The following is a 17,920-nucleotide window of genomic DNA, read 5'->3' as shown; positions in this document are numbered from 1 at the left end:
ATGCCTTTTATTAGGAGTGTAAATAATACGCAAACTGCACACAAACGGACCATAGGTTGTTTACACATGTTCATATTTCATGCAGCCTTTTGCAGTAATGTAATCACACAGGCTGACAATGTGGTTGCAGTTAGATTAATAGTGCAGCCTTGCTTGAGTGTTTATTATGCCCAAGGTAAAACACACTATGACAGCTTTATACAGCTTTTACGTTCCTTCTTTTTGTGTGCAACAGCCAAATCAGTGAGTCAATAAGCACACGGCACGACTGTCATAGAAAAGTAGGTGTCCTGTAGAGAGAAACCAGAGAAGTTTCTAGGTTCCCCATCCCTGTTTTTAGGAGCTCAGAGCTTTGTGTGCCTATCACATCGCGGGGGTTGACTGTGTGCTGACATCTTTCATCTTGATGTACGAGGAGAAAGGGCGCTCACATAATTACATTTGTGTTTGAGCACGAGAAAGGCGTTCCAGGGTGACCAATAAAACAACAGATTTATGCCCACTTCCTTTTTACTTGGGAAAAGCTTCTCTCATCAAGACCCATTTCCCATAACAGTATAAATTTAGGGGAATTTCTTTGAGCTGGTGGATGAAGAAGCACATTTAATGGTCTTTTTAGTATGTTGGGTCATTTAACGACTACTGATTTATATCCCGGCTAAAGGCTTCCTCGTCACGCTTTTACGCAGTCATAATTTAAAAATTATAAATCATAAAACATTAATATAGTTTTCTAATCACTTGATTGAAACATTAAGCTATTTCTTCTGTTTCACTTCACACCGTTTTCCCCTCTTGCCCTACATTCAGAAGCCCCTCTGTGACACCCTTCTGTTTGTTTCTTTCAGAATAAATTTGGCACATCGGTGTTTATATTAATATCATTATCAGAGCTTTTACACGCAGGAGGTGTGTCAGAAATTCAGATTTATGCACACAAAGATTGGAGAAGCTTGTCAACGCCAAGGAAGTAAAGTTCCTTTGAGAAGCTCCATCAAACATTAATGCCACAGAGGCACAGTGACAAGACCGTTTAAATCGCAGGTTTCAAAAACCCAGTCCATCCTTCATGTCGGAGATCTGAGCACTGAACACTTTCAGTTCTCCCCACTAGCAGCAGTTGCCGATACTCTCTGAATCCCCCTGCTTTACTAAAAGAAGCAGTCAGCTTAGGTCAGTTTTGGATCCTTTTGTTTTTCCAAGTAGAAAGATCTTAACGGACACACATTTATAGATTAAGGAAACATGTTAATGGGTTTTGACAGCACTAAGAATTTAAATTTACCTGTAATACATCATTTAGCTTAAGTTGTTTTAAATGGATTTCTCTAAATCCATTTTTACAAACATCAGACTCCTGTCTTTCCTCCATCAGGCCATTCAGCAGCTATTCACTTACATTTAGCATCATTTGTGAAGTTCTAATCTGATTGGCAGGAGGTGTGGACTCCACGTTCTCCACCATCTAATGTAACTTGACCAAATGAAGCATGGATATTTTCTTAGGCCCTAAACACAGATCCCACGGGTGCATGCATACAGATGCACAAGGTTGATTTAGTTTTTGGGCTTCACACAGTCATGTGGATTTAAACTGCTGGCTTTATCAATCTAAAAAACTATTTACGTGACCCTGGACAGATGCATCAAGTGACGTAATGTATGAGAGTTTTGTTATCACGGCATAACTGAACATAAGCTGGGATTTTTAGTTTTTAGCGCATTGTTTAAAATGATGATATTAGGAATTAGATTGCAGCATTTTAATGTCCAGTTACCAAACTGTTAACCATTGATAAATGCACAACACAACATCCTGCATCAGTACACTATAATCTTTTGCAGGCGCTATGAAGTCGTTCAGCCGGGCACCTAATCTTGCACGTAATACTGCAGTTAGATTATTGGAAATGAATACATTTTTGAAAGCGGCTTTATGCTTTATGTTCTAGTTATTCTAGATGTGGATGAAATGCAACAAGGTGTCTGTACAGGGCAGAAACTTTTATAGCAACTAAGACCCCCTGTTATGTATTGTGTACTATAAGCACCTTAATGTTAGTATAATTAAAAAGTACAATAATAGAATTAAAGGATTATTATTATTAAGTTCATGTCACAAACTTCATGACTTTTCATGGATGGGGTGGCGTGGAACAACTATAAACACTTTACATTTTACTAATTTTCCACCAAGACACTTCGAGGGCTGGTTTGAAGCCAGAACCTAATCTAAAACTAGTTCTTTATGTACTGAAAGCAAACTAAACCAACCGTTGATCATAGAAACTTGGTCAAAGGGTCAGTGTGACACCATCTGCATGCTGGTCTAGAACCAAGAACTACTCTCCAGCCAACAGTGATTCTTAGATGTTTGCAGGTTGAACAAACTCCTCTAACTCGGCCGTTTCCAACCACCATGCTGCTGTTTGTTGATTCTCGCTGTTTGACTTGAGAGTTTACTTTAGAAACAGGTTTTAGATTTTCGTTTTGTCTGTGTTAAGTTTATGTACGTCAGGATCATGTTTTACTCAATGCTGGCGTACATATAATAGATGCTGTATTCTCATGTTTTCACCTACTGTGTCCTGGTTGTTGTTCTTCAGCTCTCCTTTCTGAAGCCTCAGATATTGGCTTTCCCGCTGCTATTGTCTCCCCCTGTCTCAACCATTCCAGTGGTTTTCGCTCCACTTTCTGTTTTCAGCTGTAATTCTGCCCCTTGTATGTTTTCATAAGGAGCCTATATGTAGGTATAATTGTAGTGTTGCCTTCCTGCTGTGTGGCTAGCTGAGGACTGCTGATGTACGGAAGGGTCTGCTGGTTTTCCTCGGCTTAGTTTGGTTTAAGCTGAGCTGGCTGCTGTGAGCCATGTCTGACCCTGCAGTTGTTCTCATTTTGTCTTTATTGTCATGTTTTGTTTTGTTTTTCCCTGTGTGGACTTTAAATGCAGAGTTTGATGCGTTACTGTGGTTAAAATAGTATTTGTTCGCTTATCCTTCCCTTTACCTTATTTCGATTAATTACGTTATGGCTGCTAGACAAGTGTTTTTCCCTCTGAAAACTGCTGTCAAGAGAGTTTCACAGTATATGCTGTACATGTTTTGTGGCATGTTTGCACAACCATTGTGGAAACACAAAGCCAACTGTCACCTGTTACCTTTGTCCACCTTCCTCCAAGCTCCCTCCAAGTTGTGCAGCTATTCATAGACACATAGACATTTACACTTCTGTGCCTGTTAATAATTAATTAGATCACTGGAGTTGGAGTGCTGAGCGATTTGTCTCCAGGGAGAGAGAGTGTGTGTGTGTGTGTGTGTGTGTGTGTGTGTGTTCAGGAAAGTGCGACCGACAGCGATGCATACCAGATGTTTTAGAAATGAGGTGGGTTTCAGTGGAATGTCGCACATTCCCAGGGATGTTTGCGGAAAGAAATTCTTCCTCATCTGTCAAGCATGCCCCACCAACCCCCCCCCAACACGCCTGGTGTCTATTTCTGCTCCTCCCTCTGTCTTGTAATGGAGTTCTTGTGATTAAACCCTCAAACTCTGTGCATCTAAAAGCACTATGCATATGAAGTTTTTGCCATATTTGTTTTTTATCGACACAGCTTTTTAGTATGCCCCCTCATTTCCTGATGGGCAAAATTTGTAAAATAGTGTATGTGTGTGTGTATGAAGGTGTAGATGAATGGGCAGTGGCTGGAGGTTGAATAGCCTAAACTCCAGTCTTCCTCTGTGGGCGCAGTCTGTTTGTGTTAGAAAAGTCAAGTCTGAGCACTGTCACCTGCACTTGAGGGCAGCGGTAAAACTAGGATAAAAGAGAGGCACATATCACCAGCTAGGGTTACAATTACATTATTCTGAAGGTTAATTAAAATACCCGATATTTCCTTGTTCCAAGCGGATGTATGGTCCCAACGGCCCGAAGGGATTCTGTTTTCTCCCACACATCAAAATCAGGCAGAAAACTGAAGCAAGCCTAAATGTGTTAGGCTCGTAAATGAAAGGTGTAAGAATACACCCGTCACCGTTAACCAGTATGTGTTGGGTATTATGGTGAATGGTGCAGTTTATGGTGTATTGATGGCTTTACAGTGGTAGAGTGTTATTCTACATCCAAAATATAGTAAATGAGGCTGCACCTAATGAATATTTGTATTCATTTTGATTCAGTCAGTTTCTTTAAAATGACAGAGTAACAAGAGGCTCACAGTGACAATATTAAATATGATCTTTTGTCTTACTAATGGTCCAAAAACCAAATTATCATCTGTCATTACAATTTTTATTGAAATTTGTTATCGACTTAGAAATAACTTACTATATTTGTGCTGACTCACCAATTGATTTATGAATGAACTTAAATTTAAAAACATTTTCCCACAGTTTTAGTACATTTACCAACTGCTGGCAAAGGCTAAATGGTTTAGTAGGAAAATCGAAATTAAACAAATCAAAGGAAGGAAACAAACTATTCAAAGCTGCCAAAATTTAGCAGGGACAACTACACCAGTAAAGTCATGCAACCTAGTGATGCAGAACAAAATGAAATCTGCTGCAAAAATGTTGTAAATGCTCTACTTGGAACCAAAAAGGTGTTTGCTATGATTATTAAATGTTAGATTTTACTTAAATAGTTAAAGTTCTTAAATCTAAACTTACTTTTTGAAAAATAAAAGTATAAAACTTGTGTAATTTAGAAGTTGACCTACTAGACACAAGCTGTCTCCTACTTCAGTGTGTGAGAAACTAGCATTGACTTCTAGACCAGTATAATTTCCCACCATCCTGCTGGTGCAGTGTATACACGTGTTAAACTCTTTTGATCGAGTGCTGAACATGTGGTTGGTTTATTGTTGTTGTTTTGTTTTTTTTATATTCTCAAATGAAACATTCAGTTCAGAGTGCTGAGGGACTTGAAATATTCAGTGTATTGTATAACATTTCAATCATCCACTAACAGTGATTGTAATTAAATATAATCCACTCTCTGACTCGTGTAGGGTGTTATCACATTTGGCACTGACTCGTTCCACTTCAGACCAGTGAATCAGCCACATTAGCATCCAGACCCATTAGTGCCTGTTCCTCAGAAATGAGCTACACTGAAACTGTATTTCCATGTGCCTGAATCACCGGCTGTAAGTACTGACTCCAGACAGCCAGGTGGTTACTGAGTTTCCTCGTACACACACACACACACACACACACACACACACACACACACACACACACACACACACACACACACACACACACACACACACACACACACACACACACACACACACACACACACACACACACACACACACACACACACACACACACACACACACACACACGAGGAGGATGTAAGTGATTCTGCCTCTTCACCTCAGCACTGTCCTCCATGGCTCCCAGTGTAGATCCACAGGATCCTCTCCCCTGCTGCTGCAGGCAGGCAGCCTTGGCGAGAGAGAAAGAGACAAAACATCCCCAAACAGCTTTAAATACAATGTTTTCCCTAGGAAATATTTCGGGCACAGTGCCAAGAGGATGATAGCGGTTTTGTGCACACATGCTAAAATATTGTGCTATGTAATTTTTGCACAACACAAGACTTTTGGTTGGTAGATTCCATGTAAAGACCACATACAAAAACAATTTCAAAAAAAGAAGTTAATCTGAAATATATAAATAATAAAAGTCCAAATAACAAAATATATCAAGTGAAATCTAAATGCTGTAATGATAATAGAGACACACTGGCCGTGTAAGAACTAGTCGTCCAAACAGATTTGAGGGAGTTGGTGGCATTCACCAGCTACCTGGGATGATCCAAGAAGCTGTGATCTTGATTTGCCAGTTTACTGAGAGCTATTTTAGAGCTAGATGCTGTTTTTGTTTCCATATTTGGTCCCAGCAGCTTTCTAAATGCCAGTATTCTCAAATCAAAGGGGAAACTTGTCTCCGTCCTGTCACTGCCTCAGGACCAGCATCCTCCTTTTTAACAGCTGACAGTGAAACATGTCCTATTGTAGCTGGAGTACTTTCTAATAGCTGACTGACGTAAAAATACTCTGATGGCACCTCACTGACACTTGAGCTGTAGAAATTGTAGCCTCAAAGTAAAATTTAGGACAAGACTGAAAAAATGTTCTTGCATGAGAACCAATAAGTGTTAAATGGAGGATTGAAGCATTAGAGCAATTGACGCATGGCTGTAATACAATTGCTCTCCAATAAAATCTACAAACAATTGCTGTGCTCTAAGACATTTCCTGCTGCCAACCGATGCACAATCCTGCCAGTTTTTTAACATTCTGTATGATTCTATGATATAAATATAGTAATTCAGTGAGCACTTTCAGAAGCAATGCAACAGTGTAAAGTTAACTTAGTCATTATATTTAATTATGGCTTTACTTTTCTCTTTTCAGTCCTCTGTGCCAAAAACCTTGTGAAGAAGGACTTCTTTCGTAAGTATCATTTTATTTCCACTGACAAATCTGTGCTTTTTACCACCTCTTTGGGTTTCCCATTAGAGTGTGTGTGTGTGTGTGTGTGTGTGTGTGTGTGTGTAATGGGATGTGTGCAGTTCTCAGCCTCTTTGGGATCCATGCTGCTAGCTCTCAACAACACACCAGGATCTACTTATTTATCCATTTCAACAGATGTGGATATTTACTGAATGTGCCCTTGGACGTGTAACCTTAGTACTGCATCACTGCAAACACAGAAATTAAGACTGTAGCTTGTGTTGTTTTGGAAAACTCTTCCACACACAATTGGAATAAAACCTATTGTTCATTTGGCCTTTTGTAGACTGTCACGCGCTGGTGTGTGCAGTGTTTTGGCGTGTTTGCGTCGGGCTGTCATGGTGAATGAGCGTGTAAAAGTCTTGTGCTCACTCAGGTCATTCCTGCCATTCCAATGTTCAGGAGCTGAGCAAATATTCAGTTTTGGAGCTGGTGGATATAAAATATGTCTGTGCCTTTGTGTGTTTGTCATTGTGCACATGCAGTTAATTAAAGTGTAAAGTGATTATTGGTAAATAATCAGTCAAGTTCTTTGAACTTTTTTTTGGTGTAATTAAATGTCTAAAATAAAAGAAAATGTCCATCACAGATGATCAAAGACGAGTGTTTCTGAATTCTGATTCTCGATCATATATTTTTAGCAACCTGCTAAAGTAGCAACTAGCATTTTTTTTTTTAAATCAATTAGATCATATAATTTTTTTTTATTTTATTGTATTTCCATTAGCTGCTACATCAATATGAGCTACTCTTCCTGGGGGCCCTGTGAGCAACCGTTACACAACCAAAACAACTAAACGATAACTGCATCTGCAATTATGTCATTTAGTTCTGTTAAAAACTTAATTTTATGATCCAGAGTTTGTTTGACAGATTTTAGCCATGATCATTGTGACCCTAGTTCTTAATGGAAATAACCAGTCACCAAAATATTTACCTTGGTCTCAACATTCAGAATGTTTGTGGACATGGATAATGAATAATCTATTACCAACTCTGGGTAGTGGAAACAAATGTTCTAGACAACACAGCTTCTTTGTCAGGGGTCTTTATTGCAGTCTGCCATTGAGCAAGTTAACACGACCATGCAGTGTTGTCATCTGTACTTTGTTAAACGTTTTATTATTGTTCAGTGTGGCTAAGGCTGATTTCCTCTGCCTGAACAGGCCTCCCTGATCCTTTTGCCAAGGTGGTCGTGGATGGTTCAGGACAATGCCACTCTACAGACACTGTGAGGAACACGCTTGACCCCAAGTGGAATCAACACTACGACCTGTGAGTTCATTTATTTACTTTAGTTTGACATAGACATCACACACTTAACACTAATTACTGTAAATGTCAATGGCTACATTTCACCTAGTGTCCCTGGGGTACGTCCCACCTAAAAACAAAATCTAAGATTTATCATAAATCTATTGAAGATTGTCAGTGATTACATGGCCAAACCACCTCAACTGGTTCCTTTTGTCGCAAAGAACCAGTAGTTTTACTCTGGGCTCCCTCCTGATATGTGCAGTTTGTACCTCATCTCTGAGGCTGAGCCCACCCACCCTTCAGAGGAAACCTATGTTTGTGACATCTTTCTTTCAGTCACTATCCAAAACTGATGCAAGCAGATGAGGGTTGGAATGTAGCTCTTTTTACCGTCTGGCTCATCTCCCTCATCACCTCACTGATTCTCAACAGTGTCATTACTACTGACACGGCTCCAGTCCACTTGTCTGTCTCATGTTACATTTTACCCTCATTTTTTCTTGAAAAAAAAAAAAGATGATGTTAGATTTCTCAAATCGGCTGTAAATGAATTCAGATTGTGTGACACTATAGGAAACTGCTAACTGTCCAGATGTGCTTTTCCTGCCAGATATAATGCAGTCACCTATCAATAGCACTGGCGTTGCCACCATTACTTTTCCTCAGAAACTCCGAAGTTTTTGACATGTCTTTCACAATCATGTCTGACATCTGTTTTCATAGGCAAAAAAAACTCCCACCTATCTAAAGACCCAATTTAATTACAAACGCACAACAATTGGAGAGCATGCTATTACAACGCCTTACAATTTTTATGTCATTCTTTATTTAACCTTAACAAGTGAGCACACTGAGACATATCAGGCTGGGCCATTAACAGGACCTGAACAGTAACAGATGTAAACAGCCGCTGCATCTGGCCTCTCACTTATCTAAATACTCTGTAATGACATAACCCTTCAGCGCCAGCAAACAGTCTAAAAATGTTCCTTGGAACAGAGTTTAAGCACAGAAAAAGCAGGGGCGTCTCCAATAGTATTTTCTTCCATTGACTGAAACACGTGCATGTCTTGTTGTACGCTCGCTGCCTTTTTCCCAAAGATGGTTTGTCCTGTGAAAGTAACCTGGAAAAAACAGAGACAGAGCGCGTGAGTGAAAATGTGACAGTGAAAGTTTCCAGCATTCACCCGGTGTTTATCCAGACCGTCATGCGTGGCCAGCAACGAGAGGAAGCACATGTCTCCGTTTGTTTGGTTGCCTAGGGAACAGGACCCCCTCTCTCGCTCTGTCTGTACATGGCTGTTAAATGAGCTTCTCCTGTCAGATTGGACGAGAGTGGGAAAAAGTCACGTGCATGTATATACACCTCAAAGATGGATTAATCGAGGGGAGAACGCAGACCGAGTGGAGTTTCTCCCAGGAGCCTGCAGCCTGAACTGTGCCTCTCTCAGTGTTTATCCTCATACCTCGTGGTCAGCAGAAGAACTCTTGGAAGTTTTAATTGACTGAAAACCGTCTAGAAATCCATCAGGCTGACTTATTAAAATACGACCTGTAATACCTGGTGTTTTGAATACAGTCTAGAGTATTAAAGTTGTTGGCAGTAACGCTTTTTTCCATTGGTTGCATGTTGTATAAAATTAAAAATCCTGTGTGTGTGTGTGTGTGTGTGTGTGTGTGTGTGTGTGTGTGTAAGGCCTTGGTTTCATTGGTCACCCACAGCCAACAATCTGGCTCGCGAACTGTGACCCTTCACAATTGTTGCAGGATGTGGCTGACATGCCAGGGATAGCAGACAGTCTATGTGGCTTGCTGCCTGCGCCAGGTGTGTGTGTGTAATAGTCACTTAGAACTGCACTTACATCAGAAAGTATTCACATGCCCTCAGCTCTTACACACATTGTTGCTGTGGATTTAGTTTTTTAAATGAATAAAATTTGCACAATCCACTCAAAAACATGCCCTGACAAAGTGAGAAGGTATTTGAAAATCTACCAAAAATGAGAAACTTGTACGTCTGATGAACAAATGTATTTACACCACTAATGAATTAGGGGTGTAAATGCCCCTAATGACCCTCTGAATTCCAACCAATCTTTGTCATAATTTCCTCCATCAAATGTTATTAGACAGACTCCAGACATACGGTTTCTTTTGTTCAAACCGCTCAGAATGATTTAACTGATAAAGTGTTATTGACATGTTTGTCCTTCTGCCGGGTTCTTCAGTCTTGGCAAAGAATGTCCTTAGTTCTGTTAGAGTGACCATTGGATTCTTGGTCACCACCCTGACCAAGGTCCCTCTTGTCTGCTTACCCAGTGTGGTCATTCACTTTAGAAAGCCCCGCTGGTTTTAGACTTCTTCCTGGGAACATTAAGAACTGGTTTTAGTTCTGATCTGTGTCTGACAAAAATGTTATTGTAGAGGTCTACAGAGGGGACCTTTTATAAAAACATGTACAATTAGTTATGTTACTAGTGTAAATGACAGATTGCAATTTGTCATTAATATTTTTGCAAAAGATTAGAGAAACATGTTTCTACTTTTCCCTGATGGGTTAGTGAGTGCAAACTGCCAACAATGGCAATGCTATTCATTAAAGCTCAATCTACAACATAGGAAAGAAGTGAAGGGTTGTGAATGTCTCTTAAGTGACTGTGCAGAATATTGTCAAAAGTAGGATATTGTTGGCAGCCACATGTTAGTCAATGTGGAAAAAGGACACAATCAGTGATTAAATTTTAATGTTTTTTTTTTTTTGTCTTTGTTTTTTTTTTGCCTTGGTGCTCTCCCTTTAAAGTCTTATCAAGTGTTTTATGAAGTGTAGCCTCAGTGTGAACTCGCTCACATTTGGTGAATTAAAAGTCCTACAGATATGGCATTAATAAAAACCTACATTTGCAATGTTAAGTGCCCAGTCTAGACCATAATTATTTGCGCCCACTCATTGATCTGTTTTCCTCACACCATCTGAGCTGAATTTCCATAGATGCACCCAGTTAGACAGCATCTCCATTAACTGCTTTATTAGGTACTGTGTGTGTGTGTGTGTGTGTGAGAGACTTTGTAGTAAGGGAAAATTTTTCACTTTATTTCTTCCATTGGAAAGCAACAACTCAAATACTATATTTTAAGTGAATTTCTTGTTATTTTTCCTTTACTACATTTCAAGAGCAGATATTGTACTTTTTACTTTACTGCATTTATGACAGCTTTATGTACTTTGCAGATGTAGATTCTTTAAATATATTACATATAGCCACAAATATGCTTTTTTTTTTTTTTTTTTTTTTTTTTTTTAATTGCTACTAACTAAAGGGTTAATTCATGTGTAAGAAAATAAATAAAGTACTTTTGTGCTTTGTCATCTGTGCATCTCAGTTTGGGATTCAGTGTTTCTTTTAATGTGATCGTATGTTCTTGGCAGCAAGGTGGCACAGAAAAAGCTGCTTTCTATGGCTCCACAGAAGCCTACAGTCAGCCAAATAAAAGATGTATTTAGACAGTACATCTGACTCTTTAAGTCTTTCCTTTTTTTTTTTTTTTATTGCAATTTCCCATTGTTTTCTCTGTGCGCGTGCATGTGTGTGCGTGAGAGAGGGAGAGAGGGATTGTTATTGCCTGTGACTGGTATTAAAAATCTTAGCCAGACTAATGAATTTTATTACATGAAGGTTGATCCAGATGACTGAGGTTTGGTTACAATACTTCCCTCCCGTCATGTCTGTCTGACATAGCAGTTCTCTCACATCGCACCCCAGACAGGCATTTGGCATTGACTCAAAATGTCCAGACATCTTACTCACAGCCCCATTGTTTCATATCCCCTTTGGTTAGCAGCGTGATGATTAGAGAGGGGATGCAGTTCTGCACATTAGTTTTAGACTGAAGGAGCGAGCCCACCCGAACAGATGTGCCACAACAGGTTCACATGGGGAGATTTTATCAAACCTTGGCCTGAAACACAAGGAGGAATGAGTACAACAACCCAAATGTACGAGAGGAGACAGACAGTCAGGAAGTAACCTGTCTGTTTTTATCTGGTTCTCCTTTTTCCCCCCCAACACTTTTTTCTGTGCACAATATAATGAAGTTCTTACATGGCGGCACTGAGCTGCATTGGATAGTGAAAACTCTGGGGTTGGAAAATATGCTGTTGCTATTTAACATTAGATCATGTCAGTCTCTGTACTCAAAGAGTTTGATTGCTTCACTCTAACACTGCTGTGCTGGTGCAAGTTGAATTCAAGTGATGCATCTTCACTCTAGAGGATCCTGTTGTTACCGTCTGTGTTTTTCTTTCATATTTTATTGAAAATTTGAGGTTGTAAAGGTAAGATTTCTGAATCCTAAACCTCAAGTGGTTGGATCAATAAGCTATTATAGAATAACTTATAAGTTACAGATGTTTTTCTAATGTTTAATGAAAAATGACTGTAGATGAAGAAGTATTGTGTCACACTTTCGTATTGGGAGATTCTCAATTCTAAAGGACCCAAGTGGGAGTGAAAGGATTTTGATCAGCACATCCCTAGTTTAGAGCAAAATGTCTTCAACTACTGGATGGACTGCCCTGAAATTCAGTTCCCCTCAGGAAATATTGTAAATGACCTTTTCCATTATTCTGCTCAAACATCATCATGTTATCATTGTCACTTTGAGCATGTTAGCAAGCCGATTAGTTCCAAGCACAGCTGGGCCTGAGTACAACCTCCCACAGCTGCTGAATGATTTTATTGAAGACATGCGATGCTAATTACAGTAAACTAGAATCCAGTTATTAAAAATCTTTTTTGATACGCACCAACATATTTCTACATGCCAGTTTTCATTTTTTCTATTAGAAAATTCTATCTAAAGAAAAATGTGATCACTTATATTAATTTCACATTATTTTGAGCCATTTCCACTTTTTATGGAAAGTTTCAAATTTAGAAATGTTATGTGCAACGTCTTTAGTTAATAGTAGATGCTTTGTGTAGCTTAAAAATGATGTTACTGCGAAAGCATAACTTCTCCTCGATTTCTTTCACTTAATATTCAAAAATGATTTACTTGGAAGCTAATGACCCTCCCTGTGCTTTTCCTTTGGGCTGTTCCCTTTCAGGGGTCTTCACAGCGAATCATGTGCCTCCATCTAACTCTGTCCTCTGCATCCTCTTCACTCACACCAACTAACTTCATGTCCTCCCTCACTACATCCATAAATCTCCTCTTTGTTCTTGCTCTAGACCTCCTGCCTGGCAGCATCAACCTCAGCATCCTTCTACTGATATATTCAGTCTCTGAATATGTCCAAATCAAAGCTAGTGAACTCAGTTTATATAATTATACCACATTCCTCTGAATTTGACAATGTGATTGATAACTGTTTATATTTTTATTTAGACTTGTTTAATCAAGTTGGAATTTGTTTTTCATTTATTAGGGAAACATTGTGTATGTATTTTTCTTGAAATGTTAAGTAAATGTGTTTTAAACCAGAAGGAACTAGTAATATGAAGTCAAATGTAAATACTTCTACTGTCTGACAGGTTCTAAGAAACTGTCCCATTTTGGAGCAGTTTTTTCTTAGATGCAGCAGGTTTTGTACCCTCTTTGTTGTCTCGCTCCTCCCTCAGTCCATGTCTCGCTCCCCCAGTTTGTGGGAAGGACATTTAGGAATATTATAAATAATTCACAGGGTCACAGTCTGCTTGTTGTGCTCAGTCTCATGCTCAGACACTCAGGGTCAGATTCACATTTCAATGGCTGGAAAATCCCTCTCAGCCTCCCCACCTTCCTTTTCCTTTCCCCCCGCCTCTGTGTCCTGACTGTGTCTTGTAATACGTCCACAATGAGAAGACCGTGTGGGGAATTATGTCTCTGTAACACGAGGGACATCCTGAGTGAGACTCTGGTCAGCACATTGGCTTTTGCATGTTGACATAACCAGTTATATTTTCTAGCATTTTTGCAGAAGCTGTGATACAGACTTCATTAAAACTAGTCACATTATAATAAATAATATTGACAAATTTTAACTGTTTTTAAAAATGTCTATATTGACAACAATACAATGAAATAATCTAAAAACCTCTAAGATAAGTCTAGTTAAAATATGTTTTCTGTAAAAGGGAGGTTTTCAGGTCTTTTAAAAAGCATCCACCATCTGTGGAGCCCTAAGGTGGACTGGCAGAACCTTCCACAGATGGGGATCAGCAGCCCCTGTCCCCCATTGTTTTGAGTTTTGTCCTGTTTGGGCAAAGAGTGCATTTGGCCTACCTGGGTTTTAGAGGTGGTCTGCAGAGTGAGGGGTTCTGTGAGGTAAGTGGGGACATCAGCATACAGACAGAGATGAGTGGGAAGGAGGACTTTGTACTCTATACGGAGGTGAATAGGGCCAGTGGGGTGTGCGGAGGATACGGGTGATGTGCTCAGATTTCCGCACTCTCAACGGGATCATGGCAGCACTGTTTTGTACAATTTGAGTATTTGGATTGGGACAAGGAGTCTTTGAAGGGTCCTGCCAGGCCATTCTGATTCTCATGGTGTCCAGGAGTCTTTCTTCCCTAAATATGTAACGTTCTCCTCCTTTCAGATATATCGGAAAGTCAGACTCCATCACAATCAGCGTGTGGAATCACAAGAAGATCCACAAGAAGCAAGGGGCTGGATTCTTGGGTTGTGTCCGTCTTCTGTCCAATGCCATCAACCGCCTTAAAGACACGGGCTGTAAGTTTCAGTGTTTACTCTACTGTACCAAGCTCCTTGTGTACATTTTTACCTAATTACTCTACAGTGATGCCTGAATGTTTTCTGCATAAATGACCTAAAGACTGATCAAATGTTCACACAACCTACATAAAGTTAAGCCAGATAAACAAGACATTTGTTCCATGTATGTATTCTATAAAAATATCCTACCTTTTATTATTTGTACGCAGCAAAGGTATGTGAACCTTGTGTGACTTTTCTGCAATAACTTTAACTAAACATTAACTGTTTATCAACCCTGCAAATATCTAACACGACAATTTCCTGTAGAATTGGCTTGTACAACTCGGCTTTTATAGTTACATTAATGATGGTAGGCTTTCCTGGTCCAGAGGCAGCAAAGCATGCTCAGATCCTAATACTGCCACCACCATGTCTCACAGATGGGATAAGGTTCTTATGCAATGTGGAGTTGGGATGTCTCTAAATGGAACACTTCTCATTGAAGACAAGAAGCTCTACTTTTGTCTCATATGTCCACAGAACATTCTTCCAACAGCTTTTTGACCTTTTGACACAAACTTTTATGCATATATGAAATTCTATTATTTTTAAATCTTTACAGTTTCTTGTCTTTTAACTGTCTCTACATGAATTAATGTTTACCTGCAGTGAGAAAGACCGAGACAGTGTCAATGTTGTAGCCCAGACTCATTTTAGAATTAGTCTGAATTTAAGGAAGATTGGGTTTTATTTAAAGTGCAGTGTAAACAGGTTTCCAACTTCAAAGGCCTCGTCTGAATAATTCTGTTCCCAAGCGACTGATGGGATTTCTGGCATGGTTAGAAATTTTGGTGGACTGTCTCCACATGGCTCCACATGTCCTACTGTCCTGTCAAAATAGGTTAGAAAAGCTAGAGAATTTATTATCATTGGAGTAGCATTGTACATGCTGTGGCTCAAGCTGTTGAGCTATGTTTTCTTTTATTTTATGTTACAATAAACTGTAGGATATAAGATGTGAGGTAACGTTGACTTTTTTATTTATTAAATATGACAGAATTCACCAAAGTAGCTCTACGTACACAATGATGGAAGAATTCCATTTTGTTTGTGTGGTACAGTTGTGTATTTTTGAGGTTTAAAAAATGCATTGAGTGCATTTATGAAGTCTGCTTTTTTAATATTAAGTACAGGTGGCAGTCAATGTTCAAGCACTTGACCAAAAAGTACTTATCACCTCTTACTATTTTTATCCATGTTGGCTAACCTGCAGGCTGTCAACCATGTCCTGCACATGCGTCATCTAGAATGTGCGTAGTAAAAATACAAGGTAGACACACCCATAAAGAGTTTGCTCCTTAGCGCTGTTAGTGGTCGAACCTCTTTTAAATGCTGTTAGTAGAGTAGAGGTCTTTGTAGAAGTTTCAGGGTTGGAGATAAATGTGCACTGGCCACGAAATTCATTAAAATTTCGCCTTTCTTATCGAGTTCTGTCTCCCATTTTCCCCAATTCATTAGTTTAAATTTGTAAGTGATCTGATTGCTGTAGCACTAATGGTGAAACAACCCTGCCTCTTTTGAAGCAGCTTATACCTGGAGTGTGATAGAAAGCAGAAGTTTAAAAACTCAGGGCTGCTGTCAGAGCTAAGTGACAGGAACTCCTTGTTAGTGTCCTGTCTCCCTCATTAGGTCTGACAGAGGCCAGACCAGGGTGTGAGGGGGGTCAACGTTCTGCCCCTGCCAGGAACAGGAAGAGCCAGTCAGCATCACCCTGCAATTACAGTAAAAATGTCCTATGTCAGAAGCTAACTGGATAAATGAGATGGAGGTTTTGGTAAATGGCCCCTACTAAAACAGCCAGACCGTTGAAGCTTCAACAAAGCACATCTAGAGTATTGTTTTTCTCCCCTGCATGGTGAGCTGGTACCTGCCCACTGGGCCTGCAGAAACCAGAAAAAATCCCAGCGCTTTTCCTAGAAGCCCCTGACACCGTTGTTTTCCTGGAGCGACACAGGAAACCTGATGCTTGTGCCACAGCTGTAAGTGGTTTGCCTCTGCATTTCCTTTCTCTCCTGGCCTCCTCCTCACCCCTCCATTTCCCCTTCAATCTGCTCCGTAGCCTGTCAGCTTGTACGCGCACATACAGAAAATGCTGTTGTGACTAACCTCTTTCTATCTCTGTCTGCCGATCTAGACAACCGCTCATTTCACGCAGACGTGCATAATTGTACAGCTATTTGAGTGTAAGCGTAGATCTGTTGTGTTCTCTCTGTTGTGGTCTCCCTCCCCCATGTGTGTATTTGTCATTCTTGTGTTTTTTTTTTGTTTTTTAGTGAGTGTTCCAGCAGTTGCAGTTTTGTCCCCTCTGCGGGCCTTAGAGAGGGCACTGGGTTGTCTGCAGCATTTGTGTATAATTGTAGACTGTCTTTTGTTGACTATAATGTTTATGTATAATTGCAGTGCGTCTGCAATTTTTTTTTATCTTCATGTATATGTCTTGTCAAGTATTTTAATGTGTAAATTTCTATGCATCTTTTTTCTTTTTACGGTTTGTGTGCTTGGTTTCCTCTGTGCTGCTAACCTCCGGCCAGCCTGGTAACAGTTTGACCATCAAGTGGTTTTGGTCCCTGTTTAGTCTAGACAGACATCCTGTGCTGATCTGCATGACACCCAGACAACAGAGGCAGATAGTGGCATTTCTCATGTCTGCAGGCAACTTGGACTTATATTGTCTTTTTTGGGGGGGGAGTTTGTTTTTTTTTTTCGTTGATCTTTCGCGCTCGCGCTCTCCCTCTCCCCAGAATTCTGCAGACTTTTAAAAGTTCAAACAAAGAGTTTCCAGACTTTGGCAGACATTCATGTCCATGCTAAGACTGAGTGGAATAGTGCCGGCTTTGTACTGAAATTTGTCAAATGTTTGACCTCTGTATTTGAACTGAAGCCTGCTCTGTACCGATGCTCAGTGAGATTTTTACGGCCCGTGGCTGTTCCACAGACCAGACCATCTGTTCCAGGGCACAGCCAAGCTGCGGTCTGCAGACAGAAGAATGAGAGACAGATAATGAGGGAGAGAGGAATTGACTCTGAGTGATGTAAATGATACAGAGCAATGGGAATAGTCCAAGGAGGCTAAAATACATCCAAGCACGTGCTACTTCAGATGTATGTCTCTGAAACTGATTAATCCTTTTCTTTTTGTCCCACTTCTCTTTCTTCTGTCTTTATTCTCATTTCCCGTTTGTCAACTCTTGTCCTCTCTCCCTCCACTTCTTCTAAATAGACCAGAGACTAGACTTGAACAAGCTGAGTCCCAATGACAGCGACACAGTAAGAGGCCAGATCGTGGGTGAGTTCTGTTGTATAAGCAAACGGAGATGGTAACACAAAGGTGCAAGGAAAATATCACTTTTTAAATCAGAAATCAAAGGCACGTCGCGTGGAAAT

General features: G+C 39.9%; 1 protein-coding gene across 1 annotated transcript in view; it reads left to right on the top strand.

Annotated features, from left to right (window-relative positions):
• Positions 1-17,920, top strand: part of LOC137100361 (E3 ubiquitin-protein ligase SMURF2) — a 52,228-nt gene that overhangs the window by 15,500 nt on the left and 18,808 nt on the right. The window contains exons 2-5 of the mRNA XM_067478168.1: positions 6,422-6,460; positions 7,687-7,795; positions 14,358-14,491; positions 17,757-17,822. Coding sequence (XP_067334269.1) covers positions 6,422-6,460; positions 7,687-7,795; positions 14,358-14,491; positions 17,757-17,822 — 348 coding nt within the window. The remainder of the gene's footprint in view (positions 1-6,421; positions 6,461-7,686; positions 7,796-14,357; positions 14,492-17,756; positions 17,823-17,920) is intronic.

The sequence above is a fragment of the Channa argus genome, chromosome 15 (genome assembly GCF_033026475.1).
Source record: "Channa argus isolate prfri chromosome 15, Channa argus male v1.0, whole genome shotgun sequence".
In the NCBI taxonomy this organism is placed as follows: domain Eukaryota; kingdom Metazoa; phylum Chordata; class Actinopteri; order Anabantiformes; family Channidae; genus Channa; species Channa argus.
This window is presented reverse-complemented; position numbering and strand designations above follow the sequence as displayed.